General features: G+C 35.5%; 1 protein-coding gene across 1 annotated transcript in view; it reads right to left on the bottom strand.

Moving 5' to 3' along the window:
* Positions 1–409: 409 nt before the first annotated feature.
* Positions 410–24833, bottom strand: part of EPRS1 (glutamyl-prolyl-tRNA synthetase 1) — an 83298-nt gene continuing 58874 nt past the window's right edge. The window contains exons 23-32 of the mRNA XM_063114299.1: positions 24234–24306; positions 22840–22919; positions 22516–22617; positions 21826–21981; positions 21151–21348; positions 20494–20667; positions 14990–15150; positions 11726–11804; positions 871–935; positions 410–770 (exon numbers count right to left, since the gene is read on the bottom strand). Of these exons, the coding sequence (XP_062970369.1) occupies positions 620–770; positions 871–935; positions 11726–11804; positions 14990–15150; positions 20494–20667; positions 21151–21348; positions 21826–21981; positions 22516–22617; positions 22840–22919; positions 24234–24306 (1239 nt within the window). The 3' untranslated portion in view covers positions 410–619. The remainder of the gene's footprint in view (positions 771–870; positions 936–11725; positions 11805–14989; positions 15151–20493; positions 20668–21150; positions 21349–21825; positions 21982–22515; positions 22618–22839; positions 22920–24233; positions 24307–24833) is intronic.

Here is a 24833-nt window from a genome sequence, read left to right as displayed (position 1 = left end):
AAAGTGCTGTGAGGACAGAAACAGGGTGAGGAAAAGTGTGAAGAATGAAGTGGAAGCGAGAAGGATTAACCACTCTTTCAGAAATTGAAACTTTTCTTTGAAGCCCCCGTGTAACTAGAGGGCCAGAGAAGCTCAAGGTAAAGACTTATTATTATTTTTTCCACCTGTGGTTTGGTTTTGTTTTTTTTAAACAGAAAGACTCAGGGCAATTTTGTTTTCATTATTAAGAGCTATGGAAAGAAAGTGCTTCAAGATATAAGACACAGACGATAACTGACAGTTCAAAGTCTGAGACAGGGTGCTCAGATCAACAAGTTACCTCACTTTCAATTACCTTCATCTCTTGGTAGGAGTTTCCTTACAGAATATAATACAGAAATTTCAGAAACAAATGAACACAAAAAAACAGTATTAATTCATGACATTTATTACTGGGGTTGTTTACAGAAAAGTCTTTTTTCCACAGTTAATTTAGGCATAAGAATAGTTGTTTGTCTCATGTGACCTCCTTTTAGAACCTTTATTTTTTTAAAAAAATCATAAAACTGTCTGTGTCTGGGAAGATTATCAATTTTTTAAAAAGTATCGTGGGCTGAAGAGAGGGGCTGAGTTTCATCCCTTAGTAACTACGACCAAACAATGTGTAGTACTTGGCCGCGTTCTTGCCACAGACGCATCTGGCTCCAGGTTGCAATTCACAGAGTGGTTTGAAGGGGATGCAAAGGCTTTTTGCTCCCATGGATGGAGCACCAGGTTCAAGATCCTGATCCCTGAAATAAAAAACAAATAAGATTCCATTCATTTATGCTGTATATTGCTGTTCTTTTCCACTGCAAAACCTCACAAGTTTTAACTGTTAATTATGTTTACCTGGCAGTGGTCTTTTTGATCCAGTCTTCACAGTCAATTTCCCCACAAAATGGAATCTGAGCAATCTAATAAGAAAAGGAAAAAAATTCAGTATTTATAATCCTTCTATTATATAAAAGAAACATTTGAGCTCCATTAAACTCACAAGCAAAAAAATTTTTTTTAAAGAAAATAGGTCTCCCAGCCCTTCTCAGGCCATAATACCTTTGCAAACTCACTAGGAACTCTGTTCAGAGGTATAGGAGATAGAAGGTTTATCACTATCCAAAACTCACACCCACAGAACATCAAGACACAACAAAGCCATCTCTGCCATACACTAAAATGTCCCAGTAAATCGGCTACCACATACAGGCTGAAGAGAAGGAACAAAGGATGGGCAGACGAGAGTCCGGACCTTCTGCACCTCCCCACTCCCAGTTTGGACTACTGCCTTCTCCACCTGGCTAAAGAGTTACTGGAAGGATAACAGGGAGATAACACATAGTAAACTCACTTTTTTTAAAGTACTGTTAATAACAATTAACAAGCAGGCAAATCTCACTTGTGCCACAGTTTCTAACAAGTTATAGGTAAGTGAATCATTTTCAAACTCCAAGGGTTTCTGAAGGTCAAAAATAATCTTGTACCTACTTGTATCAGAAAACACAACCTCTCAATTTTTCATTCTTAGACCATACAGAATAATTAACAGAACTAAAAGACCTGGGTTATTATCCTAATTTTGAGATTCATCACCTGTTTGAAAATCTCTAGCCCTGGGTTTTCTCTGAATAAAATGTAGATATTGGTCCAGACAAGCATTACGATTTCTTCCAGGTGTGAATGCGAAATGTTTCATAGCATGTCTACTTTAAAATGAGATTTGTCCACAATAACAATTATGTAATAGTCCCATAAAGAATTCCTGAAGATTAATTATGGGAAGAGTGAAGCTGTGGATAGTCCCCACACAATAAAAATGCCAGTTTAAAAGCGCTAAGACATTATCAAGCTTCTTCATCAGTTACTCCCAGCCTCACATTCCATGCTCCATTGAGTTCCTTCTACAAACCCTTCCTTGCACTGGGATTTGGCTAAACATGTTTCAAAAGGCTTCTCTAAGATGTACAGATTAGGAAATTTCAGAAAACTGAGTAATTCATCAGGTGAACATTAATGCAGGATGAGAAAGGGTTAGTTATCTAAGCCTCTAATGTTCATTCAGTAAAATGTATTAGCCTAATTTCCAAACAGATAGTCTTCCACGAGACAACAAAGAAGTGATAAACTTCTAGGCAAATTCTGGGGGGTAGCAGTGGGCAAGTGGAAGGAAGGTGGCAGGGATGGCAATAACAAACATTTAGAAAAATTTTAATAAGGAAATTATTTGTGTAATTAAAAACTGAAGCAATGTCAAGGGTTCGGATCCCCTTACTGGTAAGCTTGTTCTCAGTCCTCCACCAAAAACAAAACAAAACAAACAAAAAAAAACCAGAGGGAAAAGAAACCGAAAGATATAAAAGCTAAAATAACAGTTACTTCTTTGTCTTTTGAAAAATGGTAAATTATGAGGCATTTATACCAAAAAAAAAAAGCATGAAAAATATGTATATACATAAAAAGTATTGCTAAAATTCATCACAAGCAACAGAATGGGAGACAAGCTTTAATCATTGTCTCTATGCAATGATAAAATATTAACTTAATTACAAAGAATGCCTTTGGGTAATAAATTTAAATGTTTCTGTGAAAATTTTACTTCTGTAACTTACAAAAATTTACGGCTATCTTTTATTACATCAGCAATTTTTACAGTAAAAAAAGTCATAGTTTCTTTTTCTCTAAGAAAAAATGACTAAGCCTTGAGAAGGTTCTATATTTCTATAAAAATTTTTGAAATCTAAAATGACTGTAGCATACAAACAAATTCAAGTAGTTATTAAATGGATCTGGAATCATAAGTGATAATTTTGTAAAAGCCATGTTTTAATTCTTTCTGGCTTCAAAGTAATGTTTTACATTATAACACTTAAAATTTCTGGTTCTTAATGCAAGGCATTCATTAATATGAAAAAATAGTATGCATTTTTAGGATCTGTTTATTCAGCCATGAAAAAGTTTTTTAACTTTTTATGTTTGATTATTTCTATATCTATGTTTTGTAAAAGACAAAATCTTTTGCATATAATGTCTTAAATTCTTTAGTAGAAAATGTTCATGACAAAACGAATACTCAAAAATCAGAGTGACCAATAAAACAGATTAGTAATGCAGGCAAAAGTAAAACAATTTATATTATATATAAATAGCATTTATTTTTCATTTATTAAGATCCTCCCATTGGAAAAATATAATAAAGTCAGGTCCTATAAATCAGATATAAAATTTTTTTTTTCATTTATACCAACGGAAAAGTTAGAAAAATCTTTCACTTACATTTAAGTTCCAAAGATCCCTTCCTTCTTCACCCCTCCTAGTAAACAAAATTTTATCTAAAATGGCCTCAAAGGTTGCTTGATGATCAGTCAACACATCTGAACTGAGCAACATGAGGTAAGAAGGGAGATGGAACTGACTACTGAATACAAGAAACAAAATTCACTTTCTGGTCCTTTGTGCTTTTCAGACGTACAACTAAAATACCATATGTTCTACTTTAGAATAGATGTTGAAACCTCTACAGTAACTTATCTAATATTAGAATAAAAGATATGATTCCTCTAATACCTGCTGAGATTCATTCCTTTGAAAGCAATGGATTAACTGATAGTTACTCTATTGATTTATTAACTCTTATGCAATGTCTCTAATAGACTGTGCTGCAAAAGTAACTACCATATATCTATAAAAGAGAAAATTTTAATACTCCGTAATAAATGGGGACAAAGGAAATAATCACAAATAAATTACAGTTGTCTCTCAGGATCCACAGGGGACTGGTTCCAGGACTCCCCACACCCCACCCCATAAAGAAATCCAAGATGCTCAAGTCCCTTATATAAAATGGCATAGCATTTGCATATAACCTACCTCCACACATCCTTCTATACACTTTAAATAATCTCTAAATTATAATACCTAATACAATGTAAGTGCTATGTAAATAGGTGTTATTATATTTTCTACTTGTATTTCTTTATCATTATACAATGAAATTGATTTTCATGGCCCTTTACAGATTCCTTCCTTTCCTCCCTCCCTCTCTCACTCCCAGCAACCTCAGTTCTGTTCACTTCTCTTAACAAGTTCAAAGAATTATTGTGATTGCTGTGTTTTTTACTTTTCTATTTGTTAGTATGTTTATTTATTTTTATAAACTCCCACATATAAGTGAAAATATGCTGTATTTCTCTTTCTGTGCCTGGCTTATTTCACTTAACATAATTTTCTCTAAGTTCATCCATGTTACTGTGAATGGCAGAATTTCATTCTTTTTTATAGCAGACCATTGTGTATATATAACACATTTTCCTTATCCACTCATCTTTTAACTCTTGGCTATTGTAAATAGAGCTGCAATAAACATGGGAGTACAAGTATCCCTTCAACACGATGACTTCCATTTCCTTTGGGTATATACCTAGCATTGAGATAGCTGGGTCATATGGCAGTTCTATCTGTAGCTGTTTTAGGGACCTCCATACCATTTTCCATAATGGCTGCACCATTTTCTAGTCCCACCAACAGTGTAGGAGGGTTCCCCCTTTCTCTGCATCCTCACCAGCATTTGTAATTCTCAGTGTTTTGGATATTAGCCAGCCTAACTGGAGTGAGATCATATCTCAATGTGGTTCTGATTTGCATTTCCTGGATGCTGAGTGATGTTGAGCATTTTTTTTCATGTGCCTGTTGGTCATCCTGCCATCCTCCTTTGAGAAATGCCTGTTCAGCTCCTTTGCCCATCTTTTAATCAGGTTACTTGTTTTTTTGCTGTTAAGATGTTTGAGTTCCTTGTATATTCTGGATAATCATTTGTCAGATGCATATTTTGCAAATATTTTCTTCCAGTCTGTTGGTTGTCTTTTTGCTCTGTTGTTTCTTTTAATTGTGCAGAAGTTTTCCAGTTTGATATAATCCCATTTGTTTATTTTTCCTTTTGCTGCCTGTGCTTTTGGGGTTGTATTCATAAAGTCTATGCCCAGTCCTACCTCCTAAAGTGTTTCCTCTATGTGTTCTTTTAGGAGTTTTATAGTTTTAGGACATATATTTAATTCTTTAATCCATTTTGAGTCAATTTTGTTATATGGTGAGAGGAACAGTTCTGGTTTCATTCTTCTACATATGAATGTCCGATTTTCCAGCACCATTTATGGAAGAGGCAGTCTTTTTCCCAGTGCATGTTCTTGATGCCTTTCTCAAAGACCAGATGGCTGTAGGTATATGGGCTGATTTCTGGGTTTTCTATTCTGTTCCACAGCTCCATGTGGAACCTGCTCCAGCTTTATTTTTTTGCTCAAGGTTGCTTTGACTATTGGGGGTCTTTTGTTGTTCCATATGAATGTTAGGATTGTTTTTTCCATTTTTGTGAAGGATGTCATTGATATTTTGATAAGGATTGCATTGGATCTGTAGATCACTTTGGGTAGTATAGACATTTTCACAATGTTAATTCTTCCAATCCAAGAGTATGGAATATTTTCCCATCTTCTTGTGTCCTCTTTAACTTCTCTCAACAGTGATTTGTAGTTGTCATCATAGAGATCTTTCACATCCTTGGCTAACTTTATTCCTAGGTATTCTGGTTTTTTGGTGACTACTGTAAATGGGCTAGCTTTCTTGATTTCTTTTTCTGCTAGTTCATTGTTGAAATATAAAAATGCTACTGATTTTTGCATGTTGGTTGTACTGGATTGAATTATGTCTCCCCAAAACTCATTGAAGCTTGAATTGTGTCCCCCCAAGTCTTATGTATTAGAAACAAACCCCATTGTGAGTGTTAAGAGGGTGGGAAATCCTATTATGGTAATTGAAAGGTGGAGCCTTGCAGAGGTGATTGGATTGTAGGACAGTGCAATAGTGAATGGATTAAAAATGGTGGTCATGGGCATGGTTCTGAGAGCCTTAACAGAAGAGAAGAGTCTGTCTGTCTGTCTGTCTGTCTGTCTCTCTCTCTCTCTCTGCTCTCTCTGTGCTCCATCACCTTGCAATGTGAGACCCCTGGGTCACTGACACCACCACCAGATGGACTCTGGACTTCCCAACCTCAGAAATTGTAAGCAATAAATTTTGTTTTGCTTATAAATCACCCAGTTCTGTGTATTTTGTTATAAGCCACAGAACCCTGACTAATACATTGATTTTGCATCCTGCAACTTTGCTGAAATCATTTATCAACTCCAAGAGTTTTTTCGTAGAGTCTTTAGGCTGTTCTCTATATAAGAACATGTCATCTGCAAACAGGGACAATCTGACTTCATCTTTTCCTATCTGGATGCCCTTTATTTCTTCTCTTGCTCTGACTGCTCTGGCTAGTACCTTCAACACTATGTTGAATAGGAGTGGCAAGAGTGGGTATCCTTGTCTTGTTCCTGTTCTTAAGGGAAAAGCTTTCAACTCTTCCCCATTCAGGATGATACTGGCAGTGGGTTGTCACATAAGGCTTTAATTGTGTTGAGATACTTACCTTTTATACCTAATTTGTTGAGAGTCTTTATCATGAAGGGATGTTGAATTTTGTCAAATGCTTTTTCAGCATCTATAGAGATGACCGTATGGTTTTTGTCTTTGATTTTGTTGATGTGGTGTATAACATTTATTGACTTGCATATGTTGAAACATTCTTGCATCCCTGGGATAAATGCCAGTTGATCATGGCGTATAATTTTATGTATGTGTTACTGTATTCTGTTAGCTAGTATTTTATTGAGAATTTTTGCATCTATATTCATTAAAGATATTGGTCTCTATTTTTGTTTTTTTGTTGCATCTTCATCTGGTTTTGGTATCCGGGTAATGTTTGCCTCATAGAATGAGTTTGGGAGAATGGCCTCTTTTCAATTTTTTGGAATAGACTGTACAGAATTGGTATCAATTCTTTTTTAAAGATGTGGTAGAATTCAGCAGTGAAACCATCCAGTCCTGGGGCTTTCTTTGTTGGGAGACAGCTGATTACAGCTTCAATCTCTTTGATTGTTATTGGTCTGTTCAGGTTTTCTATGTCCTCTTGGTTCAGTCTCAGCATTTTGTGTGTGTCCAGAAATTTGTTCATTTCCTCCAGGTTTTCAAATTTGTTGGCATGTAGTTGTTGACAATAGTCTCTAATGATTCTTTGTACTTCTGTAGTATCAGTTGTAATGTCTCCTTTTTCATTTCTAATTTTTGTTATTTGAGTCTTCTATCTTCTTTTATTTTTTGGTTAGCCTAGCTAATGGCTTGTCTATTTTGTTTTGTCTTCTCAAAAAATCAACCTTTTGTTTCATTGATCTTTCGTACTGTTTTTTGGGTTTGTCTCATTTAGTTTTGCTCTTACCTTATTTCTTTCCATATAGTAACTTTGGGGTTGGATTGTTCTTGTTTTTCTAATTCTTTAAAGTGAAGTGTTAGGTTGTTTAGTTGCCATCTTTTCATTCTTCTGAAGCAAGCATTTATTGAGATAAATTTCCCTCTTAATACACCTTTGCAGTATCTCACAGGTTTTGGTATGATGTGCCATTATTTTCAATAATTTTTTTTGATTTCTGGTTTAATTTCTTCTTGGACCCATATGTCATTAAGTAGAATGTTGTTTAATATCAATGTATTTGCATAGTTTCCAGAGTTTGGGTTGTTATTGATTTCTAATTTTAATCCATTGTGATCTGGAAAAATACATGAAACAATTTCAATTTTTTAAAAATCTGTTGAGACTTGATTTGTGACCTAACATATAGTCTATGCTGTGCCATGTGCTGATGAGAAGAATGTATATTCTGTGGTTGTTGGATGAAATGTTCTGCAGATGTCTCCCAAGCCCAATTGGTCTAAGGTGGTGTTTAGATCTCGTGCTTCTCTATTGGTTTTTTGCCTGGATGATCTGTCCAGTGTTGATAGTGGGGTGGTTCAGGTCCCCTACAACTATGGTATTTGGATCTATCTCTTTCTTGAGGTCTAATAGTATTAGTTTTATATATCTGGCTGCTCCGATGGTGGGTGCATATATACTTATGACTGTTATATCTTCTTGCTGAATAGATCCCTTTATCATTATATAGTGACCTTCTTAACTCTTTTTATTTTTTTGGTTTAAAGTCTATTTTATCTGATATAAGAATAGCTACTCCAGCTCGTTTTTGGTTTCTATTTGTACGGTGTATCTTTTTCCATCCTTTCACTCTTAGTCTGTGTGGGTCTTTACAGGTTAGGTGAATCTCTTGAAGACAGAATATTGTTGGGTCTATCTTTTTAATCCAGTCAATCAGTCTGTGTCCTTTGACTGGGGAATTTAATCCTTTTAAATTAAGGGTTATTACTGAAAGTGTTGATTCACTCCTAGCATTTTATTGATTGTTGTTTGGATGTTTTAAATATCTTTTGTTCTTTTCTTTCCGTATTACTGTTTGTCTTCTGTGTTTGTTGGTTTCTTGAGGTGGTAGATAAAGTTCTTTTCTATTTATTGTTTGCACTTTTGTTTTACTGGTGTGTTTTGTTCTTTCTTGAGTATTCATAGTAGTGATGGTTGTTTTTCAGGTACCAAGCGCAGTACTCCCTTGAGAATTTCTCATAGGGCTGGTCGTGTGGTGATGAACTCCCGCAGTTTTTGTATGTCTGAGAAATACACTATTTGTCCTTCATTTCGGAAGGATAGCCTTGCTGGGTATAGTATTCTTGTCTGGCAATTTTTGTCTTTTAGTATTTTGAATATATCTTTCCATTCTCTTCTGGCTTTTAGGGTTTCTAATGAAAAGTCAGCTGTTAGCCTGATAGAGGCTCCCTTATAGGTGACTTGACACTTTTCTATTGCAGGTTTTAAGACTCTTTCTTTGTCTTTGAGCTTTGCCAATTTGGCTATAACATGTCTTGGAGAGAACCTTTTTGGGTTGAATTTGCTTGGGGATCTTTGAGCCTCCTGGATCTGAAGATCTGTATCTCTTCCTAAACCTGGGACGTTTTTTGCTATTATTTCGTTGAATACGTTTTCAATGCCTTTTCCTTTTTTTGTCCCCTTCTGGAACACCCATATTCAGATCTTTGAGGTTGTTGCTATCTCTCTTAGATTCTCTTTTTTTTTTTTTTTAACTCTTTTTTCTTTTTTGTCCACCTGAATCATTTCAATAAGGCCATCTTCAAGATCAGAAATTCTCTCTTTTGCTTGTTCTAGTCTGCTGTTTATGCTCTCTGTTGTGTTCGTTATTTTGTTAAAAGAATCCTTCAGCTCTACAAGCTCTGCTATATTCTTTTTTAGGACACTGATTTCTGTGTACATTTCCTCCTTCAGGTCAAGGATATTTTTTCTCATTTTATTGTGTCATCTTGTATCTCATTGAGTTTCTTTAGAATTGCTGCTTGAAATTCCTTTTCAGTCATTTCAAGGATGTCCTGTTCTATAGGATCTGGTATTTAAGAATGAGTATATTCCATTATGGTGCCTATATTCCTCGTGGTGCCATATTTTGCTTTTTCATATTTCTAGTATCTCTACATTGGTGTTTACTCATCTGGGAGAGAAGGTGCTTTTCCCTACACTCTGGAGTGGGGTTTACAGAGAGGAAGTTCCTCTTGTGGATGTGTTTTATAATGATGGTTGAGTGGGGTGTTTTAGTATTGGCTCCAGAAGATGCAGCAGTGTAGTCTCCACGTAGGTACTTTGGGTGAATTTGGCGTTGGGAGTTACGTGACAGTGCCTCTGTGACATAGTCAGAATTTCCTTGCTGAGGTTAGTGACACTATGTTGGCTCATTAGAACATGGGCAAGCTCTCAAATTTTGGGGGGTAGCACTTTGGAGTCTTGGCACTTTTAGGTTATGATGAGTGTTCTTGGGTGGGACTGTTGGCACCCTGGCTAGCTCACCTTGACACAGATAGGTGCACTGGAGTTTACTAGTGCTCCTTGATTTGAATAGGTGACTCTGGATGGGTTTTCTGTTTTTTCTTTTCTTTTCCCTAGGCTTTGCTGGTGACTTTCCTTCTGTCTATACCAATGAGTGGTCACCAGGTACCCTATGAGGTATCGGTGGCTGCTGTTACAGCAGCAAGCCATCCTTGTAGCAGTTGTTGCTGTGGTGGTGGCTGTCATGGCCCGCTCATTCTGCACTGGTGTCTGCAGCAGTGGCAGGGAGTGTTGCTGATGACACAGCTTCCTGTCTCTCTGGCAGAGCCTCAGCAACAGTTGAGAGGGTCTATATGGAAACTTTTTACTATCAATGACTTCTGAAAATTTTCCAGATGATATAGGTGTGCTCCAAATCTTCTCACTTGTTCAGCCAAGAAGATGCTCTGGCAAATACTCAGGACTTTCAGCTGGGACTCCTCATATTAGTTTTCTTTTCAATTTATAGAAGCTGCTGGTATTCCTTGGGTGTGGCCCTCTTCCTCTATCTTCAAAGCCAGGAATAGCAGGTCAAGTCCTTCTCACATCACATCACTTTGACCTCTATTTGTTTTTTGTATTGTTGCATTGTTATTATTATTTTTTTCTGAATATTTTTGATCTGTGGTTGGTTGAATATGAGGTTTGTTGAATCCATGTATGTGCAACCCATGGATATGGGAGCTGACTATACAGTAAGTCAAAGGAAAAATACACTGCAGTAGATGGCTATCCATTCTCTAGCCTTCTACTAAAAGTAGACATTTTGAGTCAATTGAAAAATTATGGAATCCAGAAAGGTGGAAGATTACAATGGCAATAAAACAAGAAGAATAGAAGGCAAAATACTAAAGAAGTATGGATCTAAAGGAGATTTTGAGATTATCTGCTTTGTACTCATTTTATAGATTAATACACTGAGAGCCAGAGAAATTAACTAATTTTGCCAGCTAGTGCAAAAAAAGACATATTAATAGGTTATGACCATGAAACAACTAAAGCTTTGCCTTATATACTCAACATGAATTTAAAAAAAAAAGATACAGAGGAAAATGTTATTAAACCAAGTCAGAAGAGAGATCTAAATTCTAGCACCGGGTCTGCTACTATGACTCTGGCCCACAATCTTCTCATTTGTAACACAAGGACACAGGACTCGTATATTCAAACATCTACAGCAGAGTAATGAAGTCCATAAGTGATTCACCGCAATAATTAATAACTCTAAAACTCAGGATTTCTTCTTTATGAAAATTAAGTTTCAGTTAAGAACAGCTGCATATACACAACACATACCACCAATGAAATTTTAAAGAGCTGTGAACTACTTAACTAGAAAAGCCTATGTAGTTTCAAGGAGCCAGAAGTAGCCACTCATTCTGAAAAACAGGCTTAGATATAAGCAATACTTTTCCCCACATTTTTCAGGAAGTTCAATCAATTAAGAGCTGAGTAAATACGAATGGTCAGGGAATTGAAAGAAAACTGACTTTTCACTTTGTTTTAGGAATCTGCACATTACATTGCTAATGATAGAACAATGTTTACTTCAGGAACTTACATCAAACTGAAAAAAACAAAATGAAAATTTTCAATAATGAAGACATTAGGGGTCATACAGAATAAATGTTCTTTAGGCAGCATATCTAGCATGAGAAAAAGCTTTTACATAATCGGTTCACAAGTGTAATCCAAAAATGATAATATTGTAATGCTCTGGGAAAGCCAATGGAAAAGAACAGAGTACATAATGATGAGTAACACACAATCCTTTTATGTGGGATTAATGTCATGTATTAAGTTCAATGATTCTTAAAGTACAACTTACTGAAATATTTTTATATTAAAAACTTTTCAGAAGTCTCTTACCTTTCCAGAATCCAGGACTTTCTGAAAGTCTTCCATTGTATCAGCTATAACCATATGGGTCTTAAGATCCTCAGAAGCCCTACCAAAAAAAATTTAGAAAGGAATACATAATTTTGCTTACAAATATAAGTTTTCACAAATTTAAAATGATAAGTATAATCTGATGAAAGAACAATAACCTAGAAATGAGAAAAACTCGATTTGAATCTCAACTCCATCACTCTTTGACCTTTAGTTAATGGTACTTTCCTTATCATGGCACTGTTTGTGGGCCTGAGAATGTTTGAGAAATTCACCAAGCACACAATAGGTGATCATTCCTTTTGTTAGTGGTGTTAAATCTCTATTGACCAACATTCTATTCCCATCCTGGCTGTACCACTTATTACCTATGGGCATCAGCTCTCTGCTCTTAGTACTCTCCTCTAGAAAACTGGAAAAATACTCCAGTAAGTCTAACTACCATGTAGAGTTACTGTGATAACCAAACCATGCCTTTGTATGAAAAAGTTTTGAAATTACATATACTATGTAATTCTCTTTTGTTAGCACCTCTTTTGTTAGGTTTTAGAAGTGCAAATAAATATTTTCTTCTTTTTTCAAAGTCACACATTACATGAGGCCCGCTCATAGAAGATGGCTAAGGAAGAGAAGACATATGTGTTCTTTTCTGAATTCAGGGCTAAGACCACATGAACTCTGTGCCAGTGACTGCTAGCTGTCACCAAATCAGTTTCCCCTCTTCTTCCCCCTTCTTGTGACTTTTTTGTAGAGAGATGGTCTCCTGTGACTAAGTTATAGCCATATAACTTAACTTAATGAGACCTGGGGAAAGTAATATGCCACTTCCCAGTCTTAAGCTTTAAGGCAGTGGGCATGGCTCCTGCATGCTCTCCCACTTCCCAACCAGCAATGGCTTGGAGGTAAGTGTGATCTAGTTTTGACCATGTAAATGACAACAGGCCCTGGGGAATGGCAGAGCCAATAAAATGGGAGTAATCTAGGTTCCTTAATAACCAGAGGAAGCAGAGCCACCCAAGACCTGCAACACTGACTTCACACTGTTCCATGAAAGAAGGAAGTTGTTCTTTAAACTCAACTTTGATCCTCTTTGTATTACTGCAGCTTAGTCTATTTCATTCACACAGAACTTCTTACAATAAAAATAACTGTTCAAAAACTTGACATTATAAAACCAATACAGTCTAATATGGGCTAAATAATCTGAGAAACAATCCAAACCTTCAACAAGGTCTATGTTACCACATCCTTGACATGTTAAAATTAATTCATATATTAGTTTCTTTGTACTAGGTAAAGCAAGGATCTAAGTATAAGCCAGTATAGTTTGACACCTTCTTAAAAAATACGTAGAGTTATCATAACCCAGTTTTTTTCTTAACAATATTCCATCTAAAACTTAGATCTATTCAAAGGACCTATATTTTATAGTTATTTCAATGATAAGATAAAAAAACGAAATTGAAACTAAATGGTAGCATTAGTTTCCATTAGTTAGACAAGCTCACGTTAAGTGGAAAACTACAATCTGAATTCGTGTATGCAGAATGATTTTAACTGCGCACACCCATATTCATGTACTCATACAGAAAAACAAGAAGGAAATACTTCAATAAGATGCTTTCATTGATTATATCTAAACGAGATTACATGCAGTTTTATTTTTTCTTTATATTTTTTAGTATTTCACAATTTTTCCACAATGAGCATGTGTATCTAAATAGAAAAAATTATAGAAACAAACCAAAAATCACTGCTAAATATAAATACAAACTAGTAAGTACCTCACATGTAAAAAAGAACAGACAACTTGGATGTAAGCAAGGAGAGAGCTTGATGAGAATTTCTGCTATAAAAATGTCCTGTTTATTAATAAATTCACTTGGCAAATATTTACTCATAATTCTAATTTTTACCTTACCACAGAAAATAAATTAAATATATAAGAAAATGACTGTCCCCAAAGAGCTTATGGAAGTGTAAGCAACATCTATTAAGAGGGCCAATCTGAGAAAAAAACCAAAATGTACATAAGGCTTTTTATTTCTTTTCATTTATAATGAAAATAAATTTACTGATTGCTTCTCATGGGGAAACAATGCAACTTTATGCAATTTACATTAACAAATTTACTGAGCAAAAATGTAAATGAAAAAACTGCTTTTTAGCCATTAAAGCAGTGGTTTTCTTAACCAAAAATGTGCATCTGAATCACACAAAGAGCTTCTCAACTAACCAGACCAACCAAAACCCATCTTAAAACTAACAAATCAGAATCTCCAGGTATGAGGCTCAGATATGTCTCTGTTCCCAAAGTTCTCAGGCGACTGAAGAGAGTCCTGGACTAGAACCACTGCACTACATGCACTACTTGGACAGGAGCAGCAGGAACAAGCAGTTTCTCATCCTCCACCTCTGGTAATATTGTTCTGAGTTCAGACAGACTTCAAATGCATTATATCATTTGTAGGCCAAACAAATCCTTAAAATAACCTCTCATGATACTTATTATCATCCCCATTTTAGGACAAGCAAGCCCAGAGACACAAAATCACTTGCCTAACAACACATAAGCAAGCACCAAAATTAAGGCTAAATTACTTTATTCCTTCCAATGCAAGATTTATTGAGGCCTAACGTGAATTAGACACATGGTATTAGAAGACAAAGAAATAAATAAGATGTAGGCACTACCCTCCCCCAAATTGAACTTCTATCCCCGACAGCAGTGGGCCTTCCTCTCTGCTTCAGGTAGGCAGGAAAGAAGATGCCACACTAATGCCACCAATTTTTTGGTGCCTCTGCCTTTGGATCTGGGATTCCAAAAGACTCCTCTTCATAGGTCTTGACAGCCAGAGGTTTTTCCCCACCCCTCACCCCTAATCCCAGTCAGGAGGTTCTCAGCCTTGGCTACATTATAATCACCTGGGGAGCTGTTAACACTACATTTGCCAGGCCCTCTCTAGACCAATTAAATTAGTATCTCTGGAAAGGGGCCCAGGCACTGGTATTTATTAAAGTTTCCCAGGTGCTGCCAATGAGTACCCAGCAGGTGAGAAGCAATATCTTAATCCCTCACATTTATATGCTATAGAATCCTTGATCTAAAGTTAATCCAAAACTAAGTAGCATGGGAGTGAGGGAAAGATTACCTCTGATTGGGGAAACCCAAAAATTCCTTGGTATAGATCTCAAAGGTTGGGCAGAATTTAAAGACAGACAGAAGCAATTCTGACTTACTACCTTGTGAAGAGGTTAACATGGATGTCTTCCAAAATAGCTTGAAGTTTAGTCTCAGCCTCATTTTCAGCAACTGTCAGCTTTTCTCCAGTATCTCGTCTGACGGCTACAAACTGACAGCTCTTCATATCACGTGGCCCAACTTCAAGTCTAACTGGTACTCCCTATAAAACAAAAAGAGCAGTTGAAATGATACATGCATATCTCCAGTTGAATATACAGTCATCCCTCAGTATCTGCAGGGAATAGGTTCCAGGACTCCCAGCAGATACCAAGATAAATGGATGCTCATGTTCCTTATATAAAATGGCATGGTATTTGCATATAACCTTCACACATCCTCCCAGTGGTGGCAGTCATAATCCCAAAAAACAATCCCGAACACCATTATTCTGAATGTTTAAATCCCAAAAGATCAAAATCCCTAAAGCCTAAAATCTCTAACAAAAATCCCGAAAATCACATCCTGAAAGATTAAAATCACAAATGTGGAAAACCTGAAAGCTGAATTCTGAAGAAAAAGTTAGCGCACTTTCGGCCATATGCAGGATAGTTATATCATGTCAGTTGCACTGTTCTTGTTCTCCCTATTTTAAATCTTCAGCATTTTTTTTTTACAATTCACTATGCTATGTATGTATTTATCTTCGCATCATTTCCAATACCACAGTCACAAGCTGTGTAAAGACTTTTAGAGAGTTCTAATTCACTCTATGCATAGTTTGCAATTCTGATTCTACAAAAGTGCATTATCACAACATTGACGTTGTGTATAAGCATTGTGCGTGTAAGTAAAAACACTGCAATTTCCTGATAAATGAAGAGATGTCCTTTTTGTACATCTGCATTTGTAAAACATAAAATTTCTCAAGATCTCAGCTTTTTGGGTGACTGCATATTTATTTGGTGGTTGACCCATTGGGGTTTCTGATTGATGTTGTCAAAAGACTTAGGTTGTCCATCACGGATTTCACCTGTCCATAGTTATAAAGCTGAGTGCAAACAATTACCAACCACAGTTTTATGCATTTATACATTTTGCTTTTTAATCTATTTTTATGAATATGAGTTGTCTGCCCATAACTCTTATACCAGTGCAACTGTCATTTAGTATACCTGAGGGTTTATGCTTGCAAAAATATGTACATTATCGCCTGTTTTTTGTTGTAAAGTGGCCTGTATTCTGTCATGTTTTATATGTTTCCCAAATAAACCCCCTTTTAAAAATGTAAATGAAATGTCTTTTAATTCTTTTTTTCCAGTATTACATCTTCAAGATTTTGGTCTTTTGGAAATTCAACATTCAGGATTATTAGCCCAAACCATGCAAGTTTAAGGCTTGTAAATGTTCAATCTTTGTGAATATAAGTCTTTATGAGAGAATTAAAACCAATAATGCTTAGGGAGATACCTCATTTTTGGCACCCAGAACCTTACCTGATAAACAGGAGGACTTAAATAATTTTTTTGAGTGAATAATCCTCTAAAACTAATTTAAGATTTCCATATTACAGGTTGAGCAACTCTATTCACTCAATGTATTACACTGCATGTATTACACACATTTGTAAGAAACAGTGCTAAGTGCAATGAGATTTAAAAGATGAATATGAAATAGATCCTGTCCTCAAGGACCTTCATGCTTTGCAGGGTAAATAAGGGATGCATACAAATGTTAAAAATCAATACAGAAAAGTCAGAAGTGAGAGACTATTCCTCAGTGGAAGAGAGAAGTTACCAGAGAAGGCAAAAATTAATGAGTAAATTATTTATCAAAATTGAACATTCTATAAAATAACTGACCTATATTAACTAACCTATATCGATAACTGACCTATATTAACGGACCTATATTTACAAAAATGCCTATGTCATGTATAATAAAGTCTGAAGAACTACTCATGATTAAAGGAAACTAAAAAGACATAACAACTAAATGCAAAAGGGCTGGATCCTGTACTTGGAAAGAGCCATTGTAGCCTAGAGCAGGATGTCAGAGCCAGAGTCAGGTAAAAGTGTATATGAGGGAGGGGGTAGCAAAAGCAGTTAGAGACTAGCGGCATATAGGGTGACTGATCAAACAAATACATAAATATATTAAGGATAACAAGCTAAGTTTTTCATTGTCGGAAGAGGAAATTACAAGTATGAAATGGGAGAAAACTAGAATGAGCCCTGTGGTTTTTAAAATTGGAATTGAAGGTATTGACGTGAACTCATGGTTTTCAACATACACAAACAGATAATAGAAAATAGCTGTAAGTGTGCACAAATACCCTCGTGTGTGTGTGTGTGTGTGTGTGTGTGTGTGTGTGTGTGTGTGTGTGTGTGTGTGTGTGTGTGTGTGTGTGTGTGTGTGTGTGTGTGTGTGTGTGTGTGTGTGTGTGTGTGTACATACATACATACACAGTTTCTGTAGCGCCATCTACTGAGAAGGCTTGGGAGAAGTCATAGCTCAAAAGCAATGAGCACACCCAGCACTAAATAACATTCTCCACTAAAAAGAACCAGAGTTTCTTAGAGATATGGCTAATCACTCTATAAACACCTCCTCCTACATAATCAAAATACAACCAACAGGGCTGGCCCGTGGCTCACTCGGGAGAGTGCGGTGCTGATAACACCAAGGCCCCGGGTTCGGATCCCATATACGGATGGCCGGTTCGCTCACTGGCTGAGCGTGGTGCTGACAACACCAAGTCAAGGGTTAAGATCCCCTTACCGGTCATCTTTAAAAAAAAAAAAAACAAAAAAACAAAATACAACCAACAAAGCCAGCATGTTAATAATGATGCATTACTACTGTCTAATTCTAGAGCCCCACCCAGATTTTGAGTTGTCCCACTAGTGTTCTCCATAGCAGGACCAGGGGTCCTTTATAACCAGGACTGGGGTAAAAAATGTATAAGGTAAGTCTACAACATCTTGTGCCAAAAAGCAAAAACCTCAAAGAATGATGGGCATTAACAAAAGGACACAAAAGCCAGCTTTAAGGGATACTACTGGTGAAATCAGAGACTGTGAATATCAAAATAAATGATAGTAATGGATTGTAACCCACTGAATGAAATCAGGAACCATGGAACCAATTAATTAATTAAAAGGCTAAAGAGAAATGTGCTGTGTCAAGATCATGATAATCAAAGAAAATTGAGGAACTATTTCAGACTAAAGGCGACATGATAACTATATGCAACAAATAATTCTGAACTAGATCCCTGTGCTATGGAGGACAATAGTAGACAACTCATAAAACCTGGATGGGGCTCTAGAATTAGACGGTAGGTAGTACTCTACCAATGTTAATATGCTGGCTTCGTTGGCTGCACTGTACTTATGTAGGAGAATATGTTTATAGGGTGATGGAGAAATGGGTTAGCATCTTATTTTCAAATGGATCAGGCAGGAAAAATTCTTTGTAATGTACTTGCTTTATTGTAAGTTTGTGACTGTTTCATAACAAAATATCTTACAACCCAGGTGGAAGAAACAGCACAGCAAAGACACAGAGATGGAAAATCAGAGAGACTGTCTGTGAGGAAGAGACAAGAGTATATGAACGGGGATAATGAAATGTAACAGTTGGAAAGGTAATCTGAAGCCAAATCACAGAGGAAGCAAATGTTTTGTTTGTAGTATTTTCTAAGTAACTAGTTAAAAATTTACTTGTAAAGGACTTGTGTTTTGTTTTTCTTTTCAACAGCAACACAAAATTATCTTAATCATTCAACACAGTAAAACGAAAAATAGTTAACTCACTCATATTATTTCTCCCTTTCTATTTTCATAATACAGGAAGGGGTATTGAAGAATTATGGGAGTTGCTGGCTTGTAATACTGCAACCAAACCACATGATACCTCATTAATTGATCTGAGTGAGTCTCACAAACATACACACATCATTCACACTCTTTACAAAGTTAAGCACTATCAAATGAATATGAATCTAGATCTCTCAAAATGTCTTTTCTCAGGAATTACTAAATGGAAGTAAAGTGGTATTAAAAAGTGCTATTAGTACTTTCCATTAGATAGTGAAACTCTCCTTCTCAATGTTCTTTAATTGTAGGAAGTAAGTTTATAACTTAGGTGCTTTATTTTCTTTCCTGAGGAATATAGACAAGGAAGCTGTAGCAGACCCAACTCATATTAAGAATAGGCTCACCAGGGTCCTAAAAAGAAGACTGACAGAGACAAAGCCAAATCAGTCTCAGGATAAGGGGTAAATAAAAGAGAACAGGAGGAATTCAGAAGTATGGACGAATTTTTTTTTTCTAAGTGAGCCAATAGTAAGCAATAAGTTTTTCCTTTAAGATTTGGTACCTCAGGCAAAGATAAATTGATTTAGAGAAGCCGCCGCTGGCATCACACAACAGCTTTTTCTAAGTAAGCAAAAAAAGATTGTAATTAAAGGAGAAATTACACAGAAAAAATATTCATCTTTAAAGTCTTCATTAAAGATAGGACAGCATGTAAAGGAGAAAGTGTAGTACATAAAAGGAAGTAATATCAATATAATTACTATTCTCCACAGCCTTACCTCAGAAGCCATTTAAAACAAATAAGATGATAAATGTTAGTAAATCTGGGAACTCCAGATGTATTAATACTGAAAAATCCCAATATTGCCAAGCTTCCATACTTAAAAGCTTAAGGCTGCAATCTTACTACATTTTCTCATCCCACTTCCTGTAATGTGAGCTAATATACTCTTTTTCTTCTTCTTTCTTTTTTTTTTTTTTTTTGGCAGCTGGCCAGTATGGGGATCTGAATCCTTGACCTTGGTGCCATAACACCACGCTCTAACCATCTGAGCTAACTGGTCAGCCAGCTGATATATTCTGGACTCCTAATTTCTAGGTCCAATAAGATTCCCTGTCGCAGCATAAGAAAAAATGTTAAACCTCAGAAGTTTATAAGATGGAATTAAGAGCATAGATCATCTATTGATGACATTGTGCAATAAATGAAAGTTACATTAAAAACATTAAACCAGATTTTAGAGTGGCTTTGAACATACAAAATAAAAATCAACAAACACGTGAAACGCAGTGTGCAAACCCAAGTATGAAATTCATCTCCAATGCTTTACATTTAGCTATGACAATGACAAACCAGGTGATGCCCATGCACCATTGTTCTGATGGTCTCAGCGTTAATAACTTATTTATCATATGAATTCCTGGCTTAAACATTTTAGTATTCCAACTGTATGAGGTTTATTAACCATTAATAGGGGCTTCAAGATCATTTTTATTCCAACATAATAAAAATAAACCTCCGCAAAAACTATTTTAAATTTAGCAAATATATAAACTTTAGGTATCACTGTTAAAAAGTATGAAATGTGTTGGTGCTCAACACTTAGTTTAAGAAGAAAAGAACTAACAACCATCAAAACAGAGAAGAGTAACAAAAAAAAGCCTTAAGTTTTATAAAAACATATGTAGAGAAAATCTAAATCCTAACTGGAGTTGTGGGTGAAAGATACAAATGAGGAATTTACCTTGAGCTCCCAGTGATTGAACTTCCAACCTGGAGAATAGTTATCTCGCAAATCAACTCTAACTCGAATGTTAACACTCTGTAGCCGCCTTCTATAATCATTGCATTTTGTAATCAGTGCTTCTCTGTCTTCCTCAGGAAGTGCATTTGTAATGCCACAGGGAATAACCACCACCTAGAATCCACAACGATGTCTCAGATTTATACAAAGAAACAGCATATAGAAGTTATGAAGTCCTATAACTACATAATATACAGGAGTCAGAACCTACTAGTGACCATGAATCTTAACATAAATCAACCTACATGATTTCTAATCTACATATAACATCTACCGATGAGCTGTATAACATTTATCCATGCTAAATGTACTTTCATTTGACCTACCATATTTCATTTAACCTATTGTAAATTATTTCAAAAAAAGATTTCTAAAAAAGTTTTACATAAAATAACTTAAAAAATTAAGAGTAAGAAACAATAAATAATGCAAATGACATACATAGCTATATAATATGAGGTCTAGGCTATATTCTATTTGCTTCTGTTATCAGAGAAATCTATCTGAATGATATTCAGAAAATTACCCTTTCAAGTTTCCTTTAGTAAATATGGCTTGTATTTTATAAAAGGAATGACAAACAAATATCTTCCTCACCTGAACACAGGCCACACGGGGTGGTAATACTAAACCCATGTTGTCCCCATGAACCATAGTCATAACACCAATAGTTCGAGTTGTCAGGCCCCAGGAGTTTTGATAGGCAAATTGCTTCTCTCCTGGTGTCTTTGGATCTTCAAAAATGATTTCAAACATTCTGGAAAAATTCTGCCCTAAATGATGCGATGTTGCTCCCTAAAATAGAAAAATATAAGCTTTCATTTTAATAACCTATTACGCCTTTGAAAATGATTACTATAAGATCACATGCTTTAAAATGTTACTAAACCTGTTTTATGTCCCCCGCCTTTTTTTTCACATTAAATAACGTTTTAAAATATAGGCATAACTGATATAAAAAGAGACTAGGATTAGTCAAAAAACACTATACAGGTTTTTTGCTCTGGGTAGCCCCTGTTTTCATAAAAGCTTCTTTACCTACAAGGGTTGAAAAGAGGTCCATGCTTTGGTAATTCAGGATACGTGCCATGACTTAACTGACCTTCAAGGGTTACAGGAATGGGACACATATGCTGAAGTTATAAAGTGGTCTAGAAAACACATAAAATACTTATTTTTTACAAGAGTCTACTTCTCTGATACAAAAGAAATTGCTGGATCTTCCCATGGACTGCTTACAATCACCTATGATCCTATGAAGCAGTGTGATACCTGGACAGCTCTTCCACTAGCAGATATAAATGCTTCTACTGTAGTTGTATACTGTCCTCCTGCAAATTTCTCCTTTTCAGTCTTTCTTCCTTTTACAACAGGAATTGCCAGAAGTTCTTCATATACCTGAGCATATAAGTCAAGTATCTGCAAGACCTGTAACAATATTTTAAATTTGTTCAAAGTTAGATCTATAGATTTAAATATATAAATATTTAAATCTAAAATATTTAAAACAAATTGTGTTTGGAAAAGCACTTTAAGCAATAAAAACCTTTTCTTGTGGAAAGGTTAAAGCAGCCAAACTGAACTTGTTAAGAAAGATTTCAACGAAGCAGTGTGAAAAGAAGTCAAATAACTCTTAGAAGTATTTGTAAGTTTAGAATATAAGAGAAAATAAATGCTTATGAAAGATATATAGTAATCTGGGTGAAGATCCTCTGAACAATGATTAATTTCAATCATGGGATTGTAATTTTTTCACAAGTCAAAAATATTTTCAACTGAAAATGTAAAACAGCACATTTCATTTACTAATAAAATTTCAATAAGCAGTTTCTTTAATCCATGTAGATCTGAATTAATTTTTTCTTCTAATAGGTGTTACATGAATTTTTAAGCAGCAAAATAAAAAAGCAGAGCCTGAGCAAAGAAGTGGAACATAACTAACATGGAGGACACTTTTCATACCTCCTCTGCTGCTTCTTCAAAGGTAGCAAACGCACTGTGCCCTTCCTGCCACAGGAATTCACGTGTACGCAGGAAAGGCTGAGGGTGCTTGAACTCCCAACGCTGGAAGAGGTGAGAACACAATTTGGTCATTACAGAGAGCTTTTCAATTTTTATTAGCAACTTTACATGGTAAGTAATCAAAAATCATTAACTGTAATCCAAAGTACTTTAAAAATGCTTCCATACTCCCAATCTTTTATATACAAAAATAAAGTATGCTTTTTTTTTCTTTAAACAAATAAAAATAATTATGAAAGCATATGAGAAGAGGTGTGTGCCTACCACCACATTGCACCACTGATTAAGCCTGATGGGCAGGTCTCTGTGCGACTGCACCCACTTTGCATAAGCAGGATACATTACTGAAAGACACAGGAAAACAGAGGCAGTTAGTCATTTAAGGCTTTATTTCTTCTTTAATGCTGGTAAAGAGTTAAACCAGCATTAACAGGAATTAACAGGAATTAAAAGGTATGTTTGTGTAAAGTATGTTTATGTTTGTAATGGTTAAGTGAATGGTATTATTACCTATTTCATAAAGCATATTACTCAAGGATATAAATCTATCTAAACTCGATCGTACTTTATATTCTTCACATGAGATTTACATTTAATACTTAATTTACTTTGCCTTTCATGTTTTGTTTTTTAAAACACTAGCATATGCCACGTTCTATGTTAAGTTCTTTGCATTCATTATCCCGTTCAATTCTCACATTCAACCCATAAAGTAGATGTTATAATCTCAATTTTTAAAATGTGGAAGTAAAATAACTTGCTGAATCCAGCACAGGTATGTATTAGAACCGAATATAGGTCAGATCTATTGATGTCTTCAACCAGAGTATGAAAGGTCTTGCCATGAACTGCTAAATTTAAGTGAAGGTGCCTGTCTTACCATAGCCTACTCATGATGTATAATTAGTGAAACAAAACAAAACTTTGCCAATCTTGTATTAAAAAAAAGGTGGTACTGTAATTCCAATAATGCATCATATAAGAATATCACCACCAGTATCAAATAAAAGAGTAAACAATCTTTAAGTCTAAAAAAGGATAATCACTTTGGAAGACATTATCAATACCAAATGTTCAAAATTTCCAGTGGCACTCCCATTTACTATGCGTAACTTAGGAAAGTCACTTAATCTTTCAGAGACCTTTCTTTACCTACAAAATGAAGATAATAGCTGCCCCTATCTTCCTCATAAAATTGTTCTAAGAATAATTTAAGATGATGTACATGAAAGCATTTAGTAACTTATAAAAACCTTATATAAATGTAAATCCGAATCTATCATTAAAATGACTAACAAAATTTGTAAGTAAATATAGCATAATTAGTGTTTGAAATGTATAATCAATTCCAAGAATAAAAATTATTCCAAGAAAAAAATTCCTTGAAAAAAATCTAAAAAATTATAGCACAAAATAAAAATGATGAAAATGTTTTAATAAAACCTATATCCTAATGACAGAGCTCTGCAATGAATACTGTATATAAAAAAAATTCTATACAACTTAAGTTTGCAATCAATCTTTATCAATGTTCCCTAAACTTCATATTGACAATAAGGATTACAAATATCACAAAGTACAAGTTGAGAGACTCAGCTCTACAAGCTGTCTCTGATGTTTCAGTGAGCTCTCTACCACACTCCAAGGACCATGCTCACCTGTTTCACTAGTAGGACGAACGGCAATTGGTTCTGCCAACTCTGTTTTGCCAGATCTTGTAACCCAAGCAACCTAGTAAGATAAAATCATTTTTTATACATTTTTTTCAAACAGCATTTTATAGCAACAGTATAAATACAGGAAAATTTTCTCTACCTCAGTTTTTGCTAGATTAAGGCAAGTTAAAATAATTGCTGCTCTTTACTGTGAGGAAAGGTACGAATCAGTTAATTAATTAATGTGACAAACAGAATCATAACTCACCATAAAGTTAGAAATATAACTTTTTAATGAAAATGGCCTTAACATTTCTCTAAACTGATTGTTATACATTACTAAAAACATCCTTTTGACTTCCGGTCAAGATGGTGGAACAGACAGTCCCTGGCGTCACTCTCTCCCACAAATCAACCGATTTAAACTATAAAAACATAACATCAAGTGCATACGGAACGGGGAGACGTCCAGCAGGGGAGGCAGAAGCTCCGCGGAGACCACATGCCCTGAGGGGCCGCCAGTCGCACAATCTGGCAGACAGGCTTCACCGCCACCACCGGGCTCCATTTCCAGCCCAGCCCAGTGTGCACAGAGTGGGGAGA

This window comes from Cynocephalus volans, chromosome 11 (assembly GCF_027409185.1).
Source record: "Cynocephalus volans isolate mCynVol1 chromosome 11, mCynVol1.pri, whole genome shotgun sequence".
NCBI classification, from domain to species: Eukaryota; Metazoa; Chordata; class Mammalia; order Dermoptera; family Cynocephalidae; genus Cynocephalus; species Cynocephalus volans.
The sequence above is the reverse complement of the archived record's forward strand: the minus strand, read 5'-3'. Positions and strand labels throughout refer to the sequence as shown.